General features: G+C 39.3%; 1 protein-coding gene across 1 annotated transcript in view; it reads left to right on the top strand.

The window, feature by feature from the left end:
* The window catches only part of PLPP4 (phospholipid phosphatase 4), a 47,951-nt gene that overhangs the window by 8,190 nt on the left and 21,397 nt on the right, over positions 1–18,364 (top strand). The window contains exons 2-4 of the mRNA XM_063405189.1: positions 9,512–9,620; positions 13,424–13,514; positions 16,913–16,976. Coding sequence (XP_063261259.1) covers positions 9,512–9,620; positions 13,424–13,514; positions 16,913–16,976 — 264 coding nt within the window. The remainder of the gene's footprint in view (positions 1–9,511; positions 9,621–13,423; positions 13,515–16,912; positions 16,977–18,364) is intronic.

Genomic DNA, 18,364 nt, shown 5'->3' with positions numbered 1-18,364 from the left:
ACACTTCTAGTTTTACCATCTAAATATTTTCCTTGTTAAAATACTGCTGAATTTGAATTAAAATTGAAAAGTGGAAAAAATTGAAAAGCAATAACTGGAAATTATTTTACTGTAGGGTAGGTAACAGGATAACAACTGGTGTTTTCATAGTAAGTAGCTGATTGAGATTAATTATTCAGGTGAATTCCAGAGAGTTGGAGGAGTGAGGAAGATTGTAAGAGGTATAGAAAACATCTTTTTTTTTTTTTTTTTCTGGAAAAGGTAGAAATAATTCAGTTATTTTATCCAAAGATCTGAGGAGATATGGCAGTGATCTTCACAGGTAAGCAGCTCCATAAAGGTGTATGAAGACAACAAGCTGCTCCTCACATCCTCTGGGAATTAGACAGAAAGGAAAGATTTTTAAATTTATAGCAAAAGAAACTTAGGCTGAGTGTGGGGAAATCTATTCTAATGTTAAGACCTTGGAGCACTGTGATAGACTGCCTGGGGATGGGTAGAGTCTCCACCTATGGAAGTTTTACAATGCAAGTTACACTGAAATGTTTTAGGAGTATTTTACATGAATTATGCTTTGCTGTGAGGAGACTGGCTGGTCCTGTGAGCTGGCTGAGGTTTATATTACCTGAGAATGCCCCTGTGTGTGGGTAAAAGTTTGAAGTCAAATTTCTCGTAAGAGATTTTTGACTCATCTTGATGAGTGGGAAAGGAAACAGAGATACCAGCTGGAAATTGGAGAATATTTCAGCAATCACTGAACAGAAGCTGATGGTCCCTTCTGCAGGGCAGTAGCCTGCCAAAGTTTGTGTGCTAAATATTCTGCATTAACCAGACCGGGGGAAAAATGAGATCCTAGATTAGGTGCAATGTTTTACTCTGCAGTCTGACATTTTAGCCTCTATCGGGTGAGAAGTTTCACTGCTTCTTTAGCATGTATAATGGAGGTGCAAATGCTAGCTCAGAAACAAGGCTTTGTGGCTCCCTGCCAAGCGTTGTGAAGCCTTGCAAAGGGAGAACAACAGAGGGGAGTGTCATCTGATGTAAAGGGTTCTATTTCCATTAGCTGCCAATTCTCACTGATGGAGAACAGATCTAACAGCCTGTCCTTGCTCTCACAGCGTGCAGAGAGGTCATTAATAATCGTTCATCTGTGTCCAAGGTGCTTTCCAGGAGTGGAGCTATTGCTGCTGGACCTCAGTGCTACAAAATGAAAAAAGTGATGTTCTTATTTGACGCCGAGAGTTTGGCGCGTCTTCACTGAAGACCAAAAGCTGGGTAGTTGTAAAAGTAAATGTTCTTTATTGCATGGCTAAATCAGCCTCATTGTGAAAAACGAGGTTCACTTTCCTGGTAAAATTTTAAAAGTTTAATAAAAAGACAATAGGAGGGAGAAATAAAGGAAAGAGTTAAAAAAAAAATAGCTGGATGCTTGGTATTCATCCAAGAGCACACGGTTATCTTTGGAGATAGCCCTTAAATACCTTTTTCTATTGCACATTCATAGAATCTTATGCATATTCATAGTTTTTCTAGGAATTGTTTAGCATGGCCCCACCTTGGGCCCACCTTTTTAGAGCATGCTTGTTTTTTTGGCTCTGTATGAAGGATGGGCATTACTGAGGGGGGAGATTTTGTTACAGAAACTCAGCATTGTTTGAGTTTACCCCAACTTTCATTTCGGGTACAAACATAATCAATAGTGTGTGACATGCAGGTATGGAAAAAAAAATAAAGAAACTTTACCATGCACTTGCTCAGATCCATCCTTTCGCTCTGAAGCTGTTTAGTTGTGCAGGGAACTGTGGAGAGTTTGACTGAAAACAGTTTGAGATGTAATCAAAATAAGCATTAAAGACATCAAGAGGAAAATTTTGACTGTCTGCAGTGTGTTTGGGTTCATTATTCAGACATGTGTTTAGTTAATTTAGGCCTCTAATACGAATTCTGTTTTTCACTTTAGGATAATTTACAGCTGCCAGCTTTGACACTTCTAATGGCTGCAGAACTCATTATTTTGTTTCCCTCTACTTTCTCCTCCCCAAACACACATTAAAACAGGTTCTGTGAAATATCTTGTATTGTAGATTGTATTTAATAAAAACAGAGGATAGAGGCAACAACTAATACCATAAATAATATTTTTCATAAATAAGATGAGAGATAGTGCAGTGAAAGCAGGAGCCAATTGTTTTCACTTGGCTGATATTGGTTATTTCTGTAAAACTAGCACTGTTGATTATTTCTGCTACCTTTCTGGATGGCCTGAAGAGCTGCACCTTGACACAATAAGAAGCAGCTCTGACCTCCTTGCCTTGTTTTCCAGGGGCAGCACTGCTCCATGTGAGCAGGGACCACAAGGGCTGAGCTGCTCTTTCACCTCAGCAGCAGCTAAATGCCAAAACAAAGTTGTTTTCGTTTCACAATGGTTTATTTTCTATTCTGCTGATCAGAAAGCAAAGCCACAAAGATCACTTCCATTATTAGGTCAAGGAAAGTTGTAAAAATTAAAAACAAGTCAAAATATATGACTTTGATTCATTTTGCAGGTTTTTTTCATGGTTCATTATAGTCACTCTTGTCTCCTGTTCCTCTGATCACAGCTGCAATGCAGCATGACCAACTGTTCCCTCTTTCTTCCTTTCACTTTGCTCACTTCCAAATATCCCACTTCTGTGAGGAAGAGAGGATGGTGAAAATGCTGTATTGAAGCTAATTAACTACTTTAAGGCCTGGAAACCCATTTTATTCCCATGGAATAGGAGTTTTCTAGATTCCCAGTGGCAATAATGATGCTCAGTGATATTTAGCTCTACTTGCTGGCAAATGCTCAGCCCATAACAAGAATGCTTGGACTGGAAGTTTTTGGACTCTTTCAGGTGCTCAAGAACAACTTCCTAGCTATGTTAACCTCTTGTTCTTGTGCTGCTCATGCTTGCTCAGATAATCCTTTCCTCTGTGTCACAGGAAGGAGATTTTTTACTTAGAGAGAGTTCAAATGCCAGGGGCTGAGAAAACAGGGACAATATAATTCAAGTGCAAAGAAAACTAACATTAGGTTCTAAAACTCCACTCCAGGCTGCTCTTTCTTTTTCAGCATTGGGAAGAGATTGTTGGTTTGCTTTATCATATTAGGTATTCTAAGTTTATATCTCATTTATATGTGATTTCATTAGCTGCAGGACTCCTGTTGTGTCTGCATTGTTTTTATTTGAGATCTGAGCTTTTCAGTGAGCCCAGGCTCCACAGCTGTTGCCTCCTTGCTGGGTGCAGTGTTGGCTGCAAGGAGGAGAGTACAGAGGGTGGCCATTCATCTTTGGAAGAAGTTATACCCTGATATAAATCTGTAAAACCAGTGGATATGTGAGGTAAATCTGGAAAACCCGAAGGAAAATACTGGAAACTCTCCTTTTTTAGCACTTCAGGGAAATATGACAGCTGTGGTAATATGTGGGTATTTTAAAACTGCATCAAAATTTATTTTCAATCTTTTCTTAATCAAAATGATTTCTTGTATATCTGAAGGGCTAATGGAGGCATATGTGCTAATTAAATGTCACACTGCAATTGCTAGCTAATTTAAAGTATGCAGAAATATTTTCCATCAAGTCATACTGACTCATCTGAAGCCAAAGCTGCCCTCCAGAACCAGCCCTCTACTTGCCAGTGACATTAAATAAAAATCTCAAAAATATTGCCCATGCCCTTTGTTTTTATCAGTCTCAATAAAACTCAATATGGAGATTTCAAATTATTAATCAGAAGCAGTAAGTGTATACACTGCATGGCACTGTACTGGGAAATAAAAAGAGGTTTAGTTGTTAAAAAGGGATAATTTGATATTGGTGTTTCTGTGTCAGTGTGAGTGTACAGTACTTAATTGGTTTTAGTGCAGTTAAAAAATGATATTTACAGTAACATTTCCATATCAGTCTGTGAAGAACCAATAAAACATTTGATTTATTCTGACGAGAAAACTTCTTTTGCATTCAGTCCCTATTACAATATAAATTTGTATATATATTTAAAATTAACCCTTTCCTTTTGATTTCTCTGGAGAAGTTAGAGCTGGTGCTGGGTGTTTGCCAGCAGTGCATTCTTGGCATGTGTAGGTGCCAGTCCAGTTAATAAACAAACTGCAGAATTAAGAGTTACTTTAATACTGGTACTGGAATGGTTTGCCCTACCTTGCTTTGTAAAACCGTGTCAGGAAACATCAAATCTCTTCACACCCAGTGGTGTGCCTTAACCACAGGGAATGTTTCTTTTTCTATCAAAGCAGAGTTTATATTATTGAAGTTATATTTTTAATTCATGCCAACTTCTTCCTCACTCATCATTCATAATTGAGCCTTGGCCATATATATTGTAACCCTTCTTGATGGCTGAGCAGCTGTGGATTTCCCAAATTACTTTAGATATTAAATGGCTCCAATCTCTTTGCTCGTGCTAACCTCTGAGCTGACACAAAGCTATCTCATCATGCTGATACACACGGACAGCAGCATTTCAGAGCCTCAATTGCTCCAGCTCCATGGAGAGCAGAACCACGGTGATAAACCACAGGCACTGCTTCTTATCTCCCCTCATCACTATCCCTTCTCCTTCAGTTTTGTTAGTCTTATACGCCAGCCACAGCTTTTCAAGCTTTTCATATTTTGTCTTTTTTTGTAGGAAGTTGTAAAATAACCTCTGAGAAGTGATGGTATTTTTTTTCCGTAATATTATCTGTAGGCTGTAAATAAACCTAGGTTTTCTCATCTCTTGAGAATAAGTTATTCTCTCCAAGTACACCAAATAACATGACATGAATGCTTTCCCAACTATTAGTGTGTTTCAGAAAGGGTAAATTGAAGTCTTGAATTCAAATGTGAGCCAAGGTGATGTGAACAGTGTTCAGTGCACCCAGCTGATGGAAACCCTGGGCTCTTTCTCTTTCTGCCTGGATCATTTGTGGGAAGCCCCTAAAGCAAATCCTGAGTTATGAATTGTGCACATGCTCTGTAATTAGGCCAATTATTACCAACTTCAGCACCACTGACACCACTCACAACCTTGCACAAGAGCTGACTGGACAATTTAACACGGCAGGTAAACTAGACAAGCATTTACTCCTAGCTTTGAGATCCAGTTTGGGGAATACTAGAGGAAATGTCCATGTAAAAATATGTCAAATGGAGTTCCAACAGCCCAGCCACAGTTAACCTGTATTTTTGGGAGAGGCAGCAGTGTTTGCTCACACAGAGTTCTGCAGGCAGGAAATGGTGGTCAGAGCCAATTTTTTTTTAATTTTATATTATAGGTGATATATATGAGAAGTTCATGAACACCTGCTATCTTTTTGTTGTTTGCCCCAATGGGGACATGCAGACAGAGCCATTTGAGGATAAAATCTGTTTATCAACCGATGAAGCTTAGAAAAGAGAAGGGTCATTCATTAGGTGCCTGGGAGGAAAGTCTGGGTGTCACAATCACAAATACTCTCCTGGTGCTTTGCCACCCCATGTGTACTGCTCTGTCCTCTCACTTACTGCCACTTGGTATTTGGGACAAGGTTTGTCTGTGAGAGAAAAAGTAAAAGGCAAAACCTCCCAATTTCCCTCTCTCCTGCCAACCAACCAACCAATCAATCAAACAACCAACCAAACTAACCAACCAACCAAACTAACCAACCAACCAAACCAACCAACCAACCAAACTAACCAACCAAACCAACCAACCAAACTGACCAACCAACCAAACTAACCAACCAACCAAACCAACCAACCAACCAACCAACCAACCAAACCAACCAACCAAACTAACCAACCAACCAAACTAACCAACCAACCAAACTAACCAACCAAACTAACCAACCAACCAACCAAACTAACCAACCAACCAACCCACCAACCAACCATCCAACCAACCAAACCAACCAACCAAACTAACCAACCAAATTAACCAACAACCCAACCTAACCCACCAACCAAACTAACCAACCAACCAAACCAACCAACCAACCAAACCAACCAACCAAACTAACCAACCAACCAACCCACCAACCAACCAAATTAACCAACAACCCAACCTAACCCACCAACCAAACTAACCAACCAACCAAACCAACCAACCAACCAAACAAACTAACCAACCAGCCAACCACCCTTCAGCTGATGCTCAGGACCAGGCAAAAATTTAGGCCTTGCTGTGTGATGCAGCTGTTAGTCAGAAATAGTAGATGTATACACTGCATGGCACTGTGCTGGGAAATAAAAAGTTTTTAGCTGTTAAAAAGCAATAATTTGATACTAAAGAGGGCCAAGCAGTGGTGGAAGCAATAAGCTGAGGTGCCAAATGATATCCTGCTGCTGCTTATGGGAGGTGAAAACCGCTGTGGAAGCTCAGGTCAAAGCCTCTGTGAGGGTATTTATGCTCTGTCTGATTTTTTCACTATCAGTGAATGGTTTCATAAAAAGATAACCCCAAGTTATTAGTCCATATCATCACAAAACTGCTTTTAGTGTGCTGTTACCTGGCTCTGGCTGTGATGTGGTGCTGGCAGGAAATGATCCTGAAGGGCTGCACGCTGTGAAATGGAAATGGAGTTAATGTACCTCAAAGATCTTGGAAAGAACAGGGTTTTTACTCCGTGAGGAGCTGTAAGCAGCAGTGTTGGCATGGCCAAAGCAACCCCAGGGACTGGGGCACCTGTTGCTCACTGATGTTTTTAATGGAATTTGGGCTCCTCTCTCGTTCCCTTGGGCTGCTTTGAAAGTCACAGTTAAAGGCTCTCGAAGTTAATGGAAATCCTTTTATGCCTTAAAGACATGCCATCAGGCTGAAGTGTTTGAAATCTTGCTTGCTAAGCTGTTCAAAATGTTGGGTGAATATGTAAAAATGAAGGAAAAGGCCAAAAAGCTGAGACTAAATTTTTCTGTACTAAAACAAAGGAAGTTTTTTTGCCCACCTGCTGCCAGGGGACGCTTCCATGACTGAGGTTGTACTTTGGGCCATAACACAAAAGGATCAAAACCAGTTTTCCTTGTCCAAGGCCAGCATTCATTTCTCATAACATCGAGTCCTTTAAACGAGCTTGTGCTGACTTATGAATAGTGATAGACTGTATTTTTGGTTGGGACAAAGGAACATAAATCACCGAGTGTCAGGCAGCTTAGAAACCAGTATGTCCTCATGATTGTTTAATAAAGTACAAAGGGAATTGCCTTCAAGCTAGTGAAATCTCATATCCACTCACCCATTGGTGATGCTTCAGAAAAGAAGAGAATTGTTCTCTTATGAGTCTTGGCATAAAAATTTAATTAGCAGTTGAGCTCTTTTGGAAGATTAAAAAAAAAGTTATTTCTTTTTTTACTGTTTCTTTCCTTTAACTGTTTACTTTCTATTTCTGTATTGTTCACAGAGACATCTGCTGCCTTCTGCAGCTTTTTTTTTTCTACTTCAACAGCGATTTTGAAATTATTTTGCTCAGTTTCAGAAAACTTGTTTGTTTGTTTGGTTGGGTTTTTTGCATTATGTTGCAGTAAATTTGAACACAATTTTGGGAAGATATTCAGAACACAAGTCAAAGAAATAAATGAAAACCTAATCAGATTTAATATATATAGTGGATAAAAAACTGCTGCTGTTGCATAAAATGGTAATAATTACAGTCATTGATGGATTTGTTGAAATTCCTCATTCTTTTTATGAGTACAGATGAGTATATATTAATCAAAAAATCAGTTCTCACCTCATCGGAAATCAGATACTATTTATGTTCTTTATTACATTTTCATCTCTTTAGCATATGTTATTTTGCTCTTAAAGGCATTAAATCTTATGACAGCATGTATCTGCGTGTCCTGGTGTGTTTCCTGTGAGAACTGAGTTTGATTTTTTAATTAATTCCTCAGATTTAAACAACAATAATTTTAGCTTTCTTACATCATGAGGGGTAGGAAACAAAATATCAAGAGAAGCCCCAAACCTTTAACTCTGTTGGCATTTTTTCATAATGTCAAATGTCTTAGTGTCAAATTAATTGCATTTCTGATCCAATGTGACAGATTTTCCAGAAGTGCACGGATGTGTGTGATCACCTTGAAGCACAGATGTTTGTGTGAGCTTTGCTCTCTGCCGTTACCAGAAATGCTTTGAATAATATACTTTAGGACTCCCTGTTAGCTGAATTTTGGAACCAAACCTGCTTGCATTGCCTAGGAGTCGACCTTTTTTTTTCTAGTTGAAAACTAGAAAATCAATTTTTCATATGGGTGATATGTTCTTCTTTAGAAATGTTTCCTATTTTCATGTCTTGCACAAGCCATTGTCTTTTAAACTTAAAAAAGGCTTTGTTTTCATTTTGAAAACACTGGAACAAATTGTTTTGACACTTGTGAAGTTCACCTTCTTGGCAGAGCAGGCTGAGACTCTGGGTTTGGAGAAGCTGAGTATGACAGTAAATATTGCCCTTGCAAAACCAGACTCCTTAAGCTCCCAGAATAATCTTGTTGTCCATGTAGGCCAGTATAGGATACATGAACACTCTTATAAGTGACAAGGTTGTATTTATCTTTTTTGGTCATTAAATGTGGTTGTTTTCCTTTAGGGAAGGAGAGGAAGGAGAGGTCATCTGGGCTCCTCTGAATGTTGTGTGGAGGGAGTCTGGGGGTGCTCAGGTCAAGGGGGTCAGGGAATGGTTTGTGTTGGAAGAACCTTTGAAGATCCCCTGGTGCTGCAGTGCACCCCACACCCCAGCAGATGCTTAAATATTGGGAAAAGAGTTTCAGTTTCCCCCCTGAACTTACAAGGAAGATGAGCCAGAATCTTCTGTGCTCTTCTCACTGTAAGTGGCCCAGCGAAAAGACAAAAGCCCCTGTTGGGCCCTTGAGCTGTTCCTCAAGAAATTGAGCTGTTTGCTATTGGGCAGCTTGCCAAAAAACCCTCCTAAATCTACTCAAAAACAAAAAACCTCAAAAGTTATCTCCTTTTTCTATCAGTAGAAGAAATTTTCTGAGCTGCTTCTTTTTTTTTTGCTTTGTGATCCTGCAAATGCAACTGTCATGATTCGAAGTCTGAATCTTGGCATTTGAAAGACATTTTATATTTTACATTTGTTATATAATTTCTTCAGGGTAAAAGACTGGATTACATGATTGTAAATTGATAAGAAATGATTTATTATTTATTACATGATTTATTTAATCTCACAGTGTTATTTGCACACTTTTCCCACAAAAAAAAGGAAAAAATATTCTCCACAATAGTGTTTTTGGAACTTTTATAAAGTTGTAGAACAACTTCAAAGGTGTATTAAAACACATTTTCTGAAGGGTGTATTTATAAAGTTTGTATTACTAAAATGCAGTGATGTAAGATGGCAATGTAGCAATTTTTTAATAAGGGTAATTCATGCATTCTGTGTCATAGTCGAATTTGAGGGAAATCCTAAATGTGCAGAACTCTTCTGGGGGTTTTTGGTCATCACTTCAAATTGTGAAAAATTTTTGTCTTTCATTGTTTTTTTTTTCAGTTTTACAGAATTTTTGGATCCATTCCAGCGAGTGATCCAGCCAGAGGAGATCTGGCTGTACAAAAATCCTTTGGTGCAATCAGACAACATCCCTACCCGGCTCATGTTTGTAAGTACTAAAGGCCCAGGGGTCACCTGATGGCTCTAAACTGAGTGAATTTTCATTTGGTAGGCAATAGGAAATATTTCACCAGTAGGGGATGTTCCTTTAATCTTAAAGGCAGTTCTTTTCCAAACCAATGTTGCCCAAAATGTAGCAAACGATGGGAAGTCTTTAAAAAGCAGATGACTGAATTTGTGAATGTAGGTTTTTCAGTTTAGGAGTGAAAGCAGTGTTAGCTGAGAGGAATGTGGGAGAAATGAGTAGAGAAGCTTTTTCAATCACCTGGTTGGATGACCTGACAAAACCTTGCCATGCTCTTATAAGGTTAAGTGCTTAAATTTTGAAATCCAATTTGTTTTAGGCATGTTAAGCACTGAGATACTGGACTCTGAATAATCCCTTTTTTCCCCTAAAGGCAAAATCTTTGTTTTAGCTTCTGCCAACACTAAATATATCACAGAGCTGCCCTGCTGTCCCTGCTCTTCTGGCTCTTCCCTGCTCAGCACATGCAGACTGAATGTCTGAATTTGGTTATCAGACTTCATAATTTTGAAAACCTTCACTAGCAATGATTAACAATCATAATAATCTCTTTGTATAAGAGTTTAGTAAGACAGACCACCTCAGAAATGCTGAAATTATGAGTGTAGTTCAGGCTGTAAAAGTTCAGACTTTCCAACAGCTGCCTCAAAGTCATTTTTTCCTGAGTCTTCTGTGAAGCCAGGGTTTTTGCTTTTCAAACTTGAATTCAGATTAAATGCAAATCAGATACATAATTACTTTTCGGCTTTTTCAAATGAACGCTTAAGCCTTCAGTTTTTTAAAAAAATTAATTAAGGACCAACTTAAAGGCACCTCCTGCATTTGAGGCAATCAAATATCTCAGCCTTCTAAGGCAGAGGCTGAAGGCCTGATTTTTAAATTTGCCTTTACCAACAAGAAACATTTTGTTTATATTGCATTAAGAAGCAGCTCTATTTAGGGCTTTTCATCCTGGATGGATGAGAATATATGTTTTTCCTGAAATGGAGGACAGCTGTGTAAAAAACTCAAAACCCAAAAATCAAACAACAAACAAACAAAATAACCCCCAGGCCAAACATTAAATTGTTGTGCTGGGAAAGGCTGAGTTTGTGTGATTTTTCCTTATGCTCAGCATTAGTTTGCTGAGTGGTTTCTCTGATCTGTTTATATCTGAGGAGTTCAAGAACCAAGAGTGAATCATTGTACAGGGTTTTGCTGCAGTGGTGGAACTATTTTTGAAACCAGTTGGGATAATCATTAGTCCATCCTCTTGTTCCCTGGGCAGTAGGCACTGGGAAGCACAATTCTGGGATATAATTATAATATATTCCCCTGTTCCCATAGCCCCTGGTTTTGCAGTTTGTGGTGGGTGGAACTTTAAGGCAAATGTCAATAACATTTGTGTGTCTTGTGTTCTCTTTCTGGCTCAGATTTTAAACTGTGAACAGCTCCTTAAATTAAGAAACGTAGCCAATTTCTATATTCTTTTCATATTTTTTAAATTTAAAAGAAGAAAAATCTGACTCTAGCGTTGATCACATTATGGAAAGAATTTGTTGCCACTGCTGTACTCTGATATTAAACATATGGCTATGGCTTATCAGAAGGCAATCTCTAAGACTTTATGAATTGCTGGATTTTATTTGCTGTTAGATACCTGAGTTCAAGAGAAATGTTGTGAATGCACATCCAAATTAGACCAAGCTGACTTCTGCATGAGTAGCAGAACCTGGAAAGAGCTGAGCCTGTTTCTGTCTCTCTATCAATGATTATTCCTTGTCTTGGGAAGTGCAGGTACCTGCCAGCTCTCCCTTGGGTGGATGGAAGTGTGTGACAATCCCTGTAACTTCTGCACCTTTCTGGCCTGCCAGGGTGAACAACAAATGGCAGAGATTTTGTGTCACAAAAGCCTGGCACTGCTGGAATATTTCACTGCTGGAAAAGGAAATGAAGCTGCCATGCATCTGAGGAGAGCGTTGCTCATTAGAATGTTGCCAAATCTGTTTTAGATATGAGCCACAGAGAAACTTCTTTGCAAAATAAACAAAAAAGTCTGTCACATGACAAAATTTTTTGTGTGTGCATTTTGCTGCAGAATAAAAAGCACCTTCCTGTTAATGCTTTTGTGTAAGGAGCAGCAATAAACCACAAACAGGAATAGTTCATCTCCCTCAAAAATTCACATGCTTGTAAAACGTGAGGAAATCTGCAGTTTTACCAGATTTCTGAAGATGGATGGGGAAGTGGTTTGGAACAAGCTGCCACTTGAATGCTACTCTTTGTTGATAATTTCTGCTGCTCCTGCTTGTTCAAAAGATTTCTGACTCCATTAAACCACCGCTATAAGCCTGTCAGCCTTGGCTATATTTCTACATGTTCTTCAGTACTGGAATGCAGATATTTTTTGTCTTTTTTTTTTTTTCCTGGAGACAATCCTTACTTTAAGAATGAAACCAGAAATTCTAGGATTTGCTTTAAACCTTTTTTTTTTTTTTTAATTTTGTGACCTGCCACTGAAAAGAGAAATCAAATTGTTGATGAGGACAGAGAGAAGTGAAAGTTTCTGGAGCAGTAACGTGGCATTGGCACCCAAACTTGAACCTCACATATACTTAGGAGGAGATTTGAAGTGGAAATGACTTCTCTTTTTGCACAAATTTGAGTGCCTGCCTTCCTAAATGTAGAAAAGGGGCGCAGACTCCAGGCTGTGCTTTAATCTGCCTGGTTCACTGAGTTGGATAGTATTTTGCAGATGCAGACGAGGACAGTCTGGTACAAGATGCACAAAATAACAAATACAGAGCACTCTCACTAGTGTTGCTTCCTGCTGAGATTGTCTAAAATCATAAAGTGAGGACTGCTATTAATCTGTGGTACAAAAAGAAGATTTAGTCACGTATCTTTTGCCATAATATATCTGTCTGGTCTGGTTTTTATGTCAGTGGGGCTATTTAAGAAGCAAGACCCAGTTCAGCTTCAGTAAAGAGATAATCTTATAATAATCTTACTTAAGACCTGGCACCCCTTGTGTCATTTCCAGCTTCATTTTTACCTTGTTAAAAAAAAAACAAAAACAAACTCAAACCTCAACCAGTAATTTTCACTTTTTTTAAGAGAACAAAATGTGTGCACTGAGGCACAGATGCCATTTCAGGTTCCTTGTAGGAGGATTTCTGTCCTCCAGCACTGCCAATTACAGGATAAGGTTCTGTTTAACCAGTCACTAAACTGTAGATGCTTAGGTGTTCTTTTTCTGGGGTTGAATGAAATAAAGCAGCTTCCTCCACATCTGAACATTTGTAAACAAAAAGGATCATAAAGACACAATCTTCCCAATGCATTCAAGCATGACAGTTGAGAAGAAAACAAAAAGTAAGAGAAAAAGCATTTTAAAATGCCAGGGGGTTGGTGCTGCAGTCTGTTGTGTTGAGGAGGGTCTTGCTGAGCCCTCCTCAAAAATGCACACTGAGGAAAAGGTGTCCAAAATCTGTATGGATCAGTGTGTGAATTTTGTGGACTGTTACTTTTTCACTGGAGAAGCTGACATTTTAAATGCAGCTCTGGGCAATTACAAATCAATTACAGCCAAGGGCTATATTGGAATATTAATGGGCTCGTCACCCTGGAGTTGCAAAGACAAATCATCCCACTTTGCTTAAGGTCAGGAATTTGATAAAGATCGTTCAGCCTTTCAATTTAAATGGAGCTGGCTGCAGCTAATTATTAATCAGCTGGACTGAGGAGGAATTGATGCTCTCACATGTTGTATTTGTTATCTCTCACAGGCAATTTCGTTCCTCACGCCGCTGGCAGTCATTTTTGTGGTGAAAATAATCCGTCGAACGGACAAGACTGAAATTAAAGAGGCTTTCCTAGGTAATGTGTGTCATTAATGTGTGAAAAATGTGTGATAGCTCTCAGAGATTGATTCCAAGTGTAATCCAAGCCTTGAAGAAAACCTGTCTCCATTACAGTCCATTGTGGTAGTTTTCAGTGCAGTTTCAAGGCGCCTCACACAAGCCTTGGGGTTTATTTGTGTCTCTAGATGTACAAATTCTGTGCCTTAATTCCACAATCTAGCCAGCAAGGACTGGAATTTGATCAGCAGAGAGATGTCCATGTGAGAGATGTATATTTTTCTTTCACACCCAATCTATTACTTACCTCTTATTTAAACTTGTAGCTATTCTAAATTGGGGCTTTGACTGGAAAGTCCTGTGCGACTCAGATGTTTAGTGTAGGAAATTACTCTCCTCCTTGTTTTCTCTGATCTTCTCCTGGAATTTACTGCTACCCATTGCAAAATCCGTGCTGTTGGCTCAGTTTTTCTAATTAGAAGCTCTTGTTTCATCTTAAACTGCCAATGGAGTTAGCTGTGCACTTAATCCTGGACTGTGAGCAGTGGTGGCTGTGCTATGGGTGAGGTCTAATTACAGTTGTAGGCAGAAAATTGGAGCAGAGGACAATGGAGAGGGTAAATTTTGAGCTGTTCCAGCTAATTCTAATTTTGGCTGTGCCTATCTCTTGAAATCTTACAGTGATACATGCTCAGATCCCTTTTACATAGATATTGCCAGAGACCAGTATTGATTCAAGCACTTTCACTGGCAAGGGATACCTTGAAGCACAAAGAACTGCAAATGTTTTGTTTGCCTTATGCTTGAAATATGCCTAATTCTGAAATTCTGTTTTACTGGCCAATTTACACTTTATTTATTGCCCCCTATGTAGTAAAATCAAAGCAATACTCAGCCTTGCCCTAACTAGATAGGATGTAAATGGCATTGTTTATCTGCCTTGGAAAAATTTTTTAGACAAGGCTTCATTCCCATAGATTATTCTTTCTCCAGTTGCTCTCACGCAAATGTGAAACGATCCCAGGTTTGTTTTGACTGCTGCCAGTCATTTGTTGTCCTGAAATGTCTTAGAGTGATACTTTATTGACAAGTCCATTCAGTGGAAAGAACTCCTCCTTCATAAACCACACACAGCCTGTTCTGAGCCTCACTTTCTGTTGTGTAGGAAGGAAAGGAGCTTAGGCTCAGTTTCCCCATCACTTACTTTCACCTTTTTGTTCTGAAAAGACATTATTTATCTTCTTTTCCTGCTGTTTTACCTTCTGTTGTTATTGCCTCTATAACATTTGGGAGAAAAGTTGCCAGCTTCCCCAGTGTTCCTCTTGGTACCCAGACTAAGGAAACACCAACCTCGATGTTCTGCTCACTTTGTGCCAAAAGTGTGGAATTTGTGGCTTATTTTTGTCCCAGTGCACCGTTCATTAGTGAGGTTCAGTGTCTGGTGATGTGAAGGTTCATTAGGTGTGGTAAGCCTCTGATTTTCTGAGATCTGGCACAGAATGCTCATAGAGAATGTACCCCAAATGGTGGATTTCTGTAAGCATGGTGCATGGAGGAGGGAGAAGGTTAAAGAGATAGGAAAATTCTTTTCCCCCCATACAGCCCATTAATGCAAAAAAGGGGATTCAATGCACCTGGAGTAAGGAGGAATTAATTTAGGTGCCCTAAAGCCTTCCCCTTGGAGTGCCTAATCTCTCACTGAATGGGTTATATGACTTTAGATGGGCAATATGAATCTTTCTGAAAGGAAACAGCAGCAGAGCAAATAGAATTTTATCTTTACCATCCTACATTCACATTGTCACTTGATGCTTGGATTGCTGCTGTAAGGAATGTGCAACAATGAAGGCACAGCTCTGTCAGGTGTACAAGGGACAATCAAATCAAAACTCAACAAAAAGACTCAATTTTACTGCCTGTCTCCAAAAGCAGATATGATTTTTGAGAAATGGAGGGGAGTGCTGTGGCATTGCTGGTCATCTGCATTTGACTTTATGGAAAATTTCCCCCTGTAATTTCCATGAAAAACTGAGACAAAACAATGGAGTGGAAAAACTGAGCACGAGACTGATTGTTAGACAGTATAGAGTTCTTTAGTATATATATAGTATATTATATATATATATATAGTATATGTTTTATATATAATGTATATCTGTAATATATAATACATATTATATATAATATTTAGTATAGATATAGATAATATAGATAGTGTTCTTTTCAACATAGGTGTTGAAAGAGGAAGAGGTTTTTAACAGTATGGGTGTCTCTAGGATTGACTTGTTCTTTTATTTTTGCTGGCTGCTGTTGTTGTATTCTGAGAAAATCCTTATTTTTGCTCTGATGAACGTCCCACTTCCTTTTTTTTTAGCTTTAAAAAATAGATCCTATAACACATTTTTATGATCTGTAATATCCTCAGGCAAAGGTTTTATGGGGACAGGATGAGTGCTGCTGAAGTGCAGCATCTGGGGCAGCAGCCCAAGGAAAAAATAACTCATGTGGCTGTCATAATCAAAGTTATATTACAGTAAATGTTCCTCTGGAAATCAGACTTTTTTTCTGATGGGAAATAAAATTCACTGGCTCCTGGTTTGCAACAGGGAGTTACAGTGTGGACTGCAAAATTAAATCAGTTCTAATCTAAATTGTGTATATGTGCAGGATCCAAGTGCCAGTGAAATCAAGGCAAAGATCTCCACAGGCTTGAGATGAGGTTCTCTGGAAAGTCCAGGGACTTGGCATGCAAGTACAAATAAAAAAGATGATTACATCTTACCTAGCATGACAGTTACTTCTTGTTCTCCAATTTTATTAGAAAGAATTGTTAATCATGGGAGCAAACTAAGGAGAAAACACTAAAACATTTAATCAAAACATCCAAATCATTTTGAAAGAGAAATAAAGTCATCCAATTGTAGTTTTAGGCAGAAGATAATTCTTTAGGCTCAAAGTGAAGTGTTTAATTGCATTACACACACACACATATATACACACACATCTTTATGTGTGGATATATCTATATATCTTAGGTATTGGTCTATACAGGAATTCTGCTGGACATAAAGAGCATGAGAGTTTAATCTGGTAAATTACAAAACTCAAAAATTGCAAACTCACAGTTCTTCATTCTCTAATTTTTTTCCCATTTGTTGACTTATGCATGTGCAAATGGCATGGTAGGAAAACTGGCTTTGTGTAGGGCAATAAGAACAAAGTAAGTAATGATTATTGTGAATCTTTGAGGTCTGTCCTTAGTCTGGCTAATAAGAAAAACAGTGTGCTGAAAAAAAAAAGATCATTCAGTTTTCAGTCCAGTGAAGGTTTAAGTCTATAAATGAAATGCTGTAATTCTGCAATTTATTGCTCGGTACTTAGGTTATTATTGTTCTGTTTGTTCATTCTGTTTTGTAGCTGTTTCCTTGGCTCTAGCTCTGAATGGTGTCTGCACAAATACGATTAAATTAATAGTGGGAAGGTAAGTCCTGTCATGTTATAAATGATGGGTTTAACTGCTGAGAGAAACGGGGACAGGCTGAGAGCTCCAACAAGCCCCAGTAAATAAAGAGCTGCTGTTCAGAGCACGGGGAGTCAGAGGGGTCCCCGTGGAGTCAGAGGGGTCACCAGGGAGTCAGGGGGGGCCCCGTGGGGCCAGAGGGGTCCCCGTGGAGCCAGAGGGGTCCCCGTGGGGTCAGAGGGGTCCCTGTGGAGTCAGGGGGGTCCCTGTGGAGCTGTCCCTGTCCTGGTGCAGGAGTTGTGCAGCTCCATCCTGTGACATCCTGCTGTGGCAGCAATCTGTGCCCCTGTGCTCTGCTGCTGGTTTGACTCTGGCAGACCCAGGGGATGGAGAGGAGTGGTGGGAGCTGGAATCAGTCCATTAAATTGGCAACACAGGAGGGAAGAGCTGCAGCACGAGGGATTTTGGGTGCCAGGACCCCTCATCTGAGTGAGCAGGGATCAGCTGAGCCTCTGTGGGACCAGTGCCTGCATTCTGTGAGAAGCACATTTTGTGTCCAGGGGACACCAACACCCACAGCAAGACAAACCCGGGAGCTCAGCAGGGAGTGGATTCCCAGGCAGAACATTTCCTCAGGGAAGTGTGGGAAGTGGGATTGGAGAGAATTCTGAAAGCCTGGCAGAAGGCTCACACAGCCTTGTACGTCTGTGTGCAAACTTTGAGATAAAAAATGATGACTTGGAAATGCCACAGATAGGACAGACATTGTTAAGAGAGAAATGGAACTAGAAACACGTTTCAAATTATGACCTTGCAAAGAAGAGTAGATATTTTGGAGAAATTAAACTATGAAAGATGCACTGTAGTAGGACCCACGAGGGGTAGTTTAGATGATTGGCTTTAAGGCACTAGCAGCATTGTGTGGCAAAAGCTGATAGGCCAAAAAACCCTTCTTATGGATTGTAATTAGGAAATAGTTGGCTTCTGATTATGATAACATAAATTATAACTTCTGCATTATCTCACCCTTCACATGAGCCTGAAAATAAGTAAAAGTTTTTAAAGCATCTCTCAGTTACCCCATCTCTGGGTCAAAAAAAGACACAATTCAACAGGGAAGCATTATTTTGAATGAAGGGCTCAGAAAAATCTAGCAAACAAAATTCCCCGGAAAATATGTTTTTAGGTGCTTTTTGTCTCTTTATCAAAATTTTGAATAATTTCAGCTGAAAGAGACACTTTTGACTTGAATTCATACACTATTTGACAGAGTCCAGTGCTGCTTTTGTTGTTGGGATGCTTTGCAGCATTGAGGAAGCAATATTTGTGTTTGGTATCTGATGAACTCTCTCTGCTGCAGAACTGATACCCTGACAGTAACTGCACACGGCACTTTCATTTGATGGGCA

The sequence above is a fragment of the Prinia subflava genome, chromosome 9, assembly GCF_021018805.1.
Source record: "Prinia subflava isolate CZ2003 ecotype Zambia chromosome 9, Cam_Psub_1.2, whole genome shotgun sequence".
NCBI classification, from domain to species: domain Eukaryota; kingdom Metazoa; phylum Chordata; class Aves; order Passeriformes; family Cisticolidae; genus Prinia; species Prinia subflava.
The sequence above is the reverse complement of the archived record's forward strand: the minus strand, read 5'-3'. Positions and strand labels throughout refer to the sequence as shown.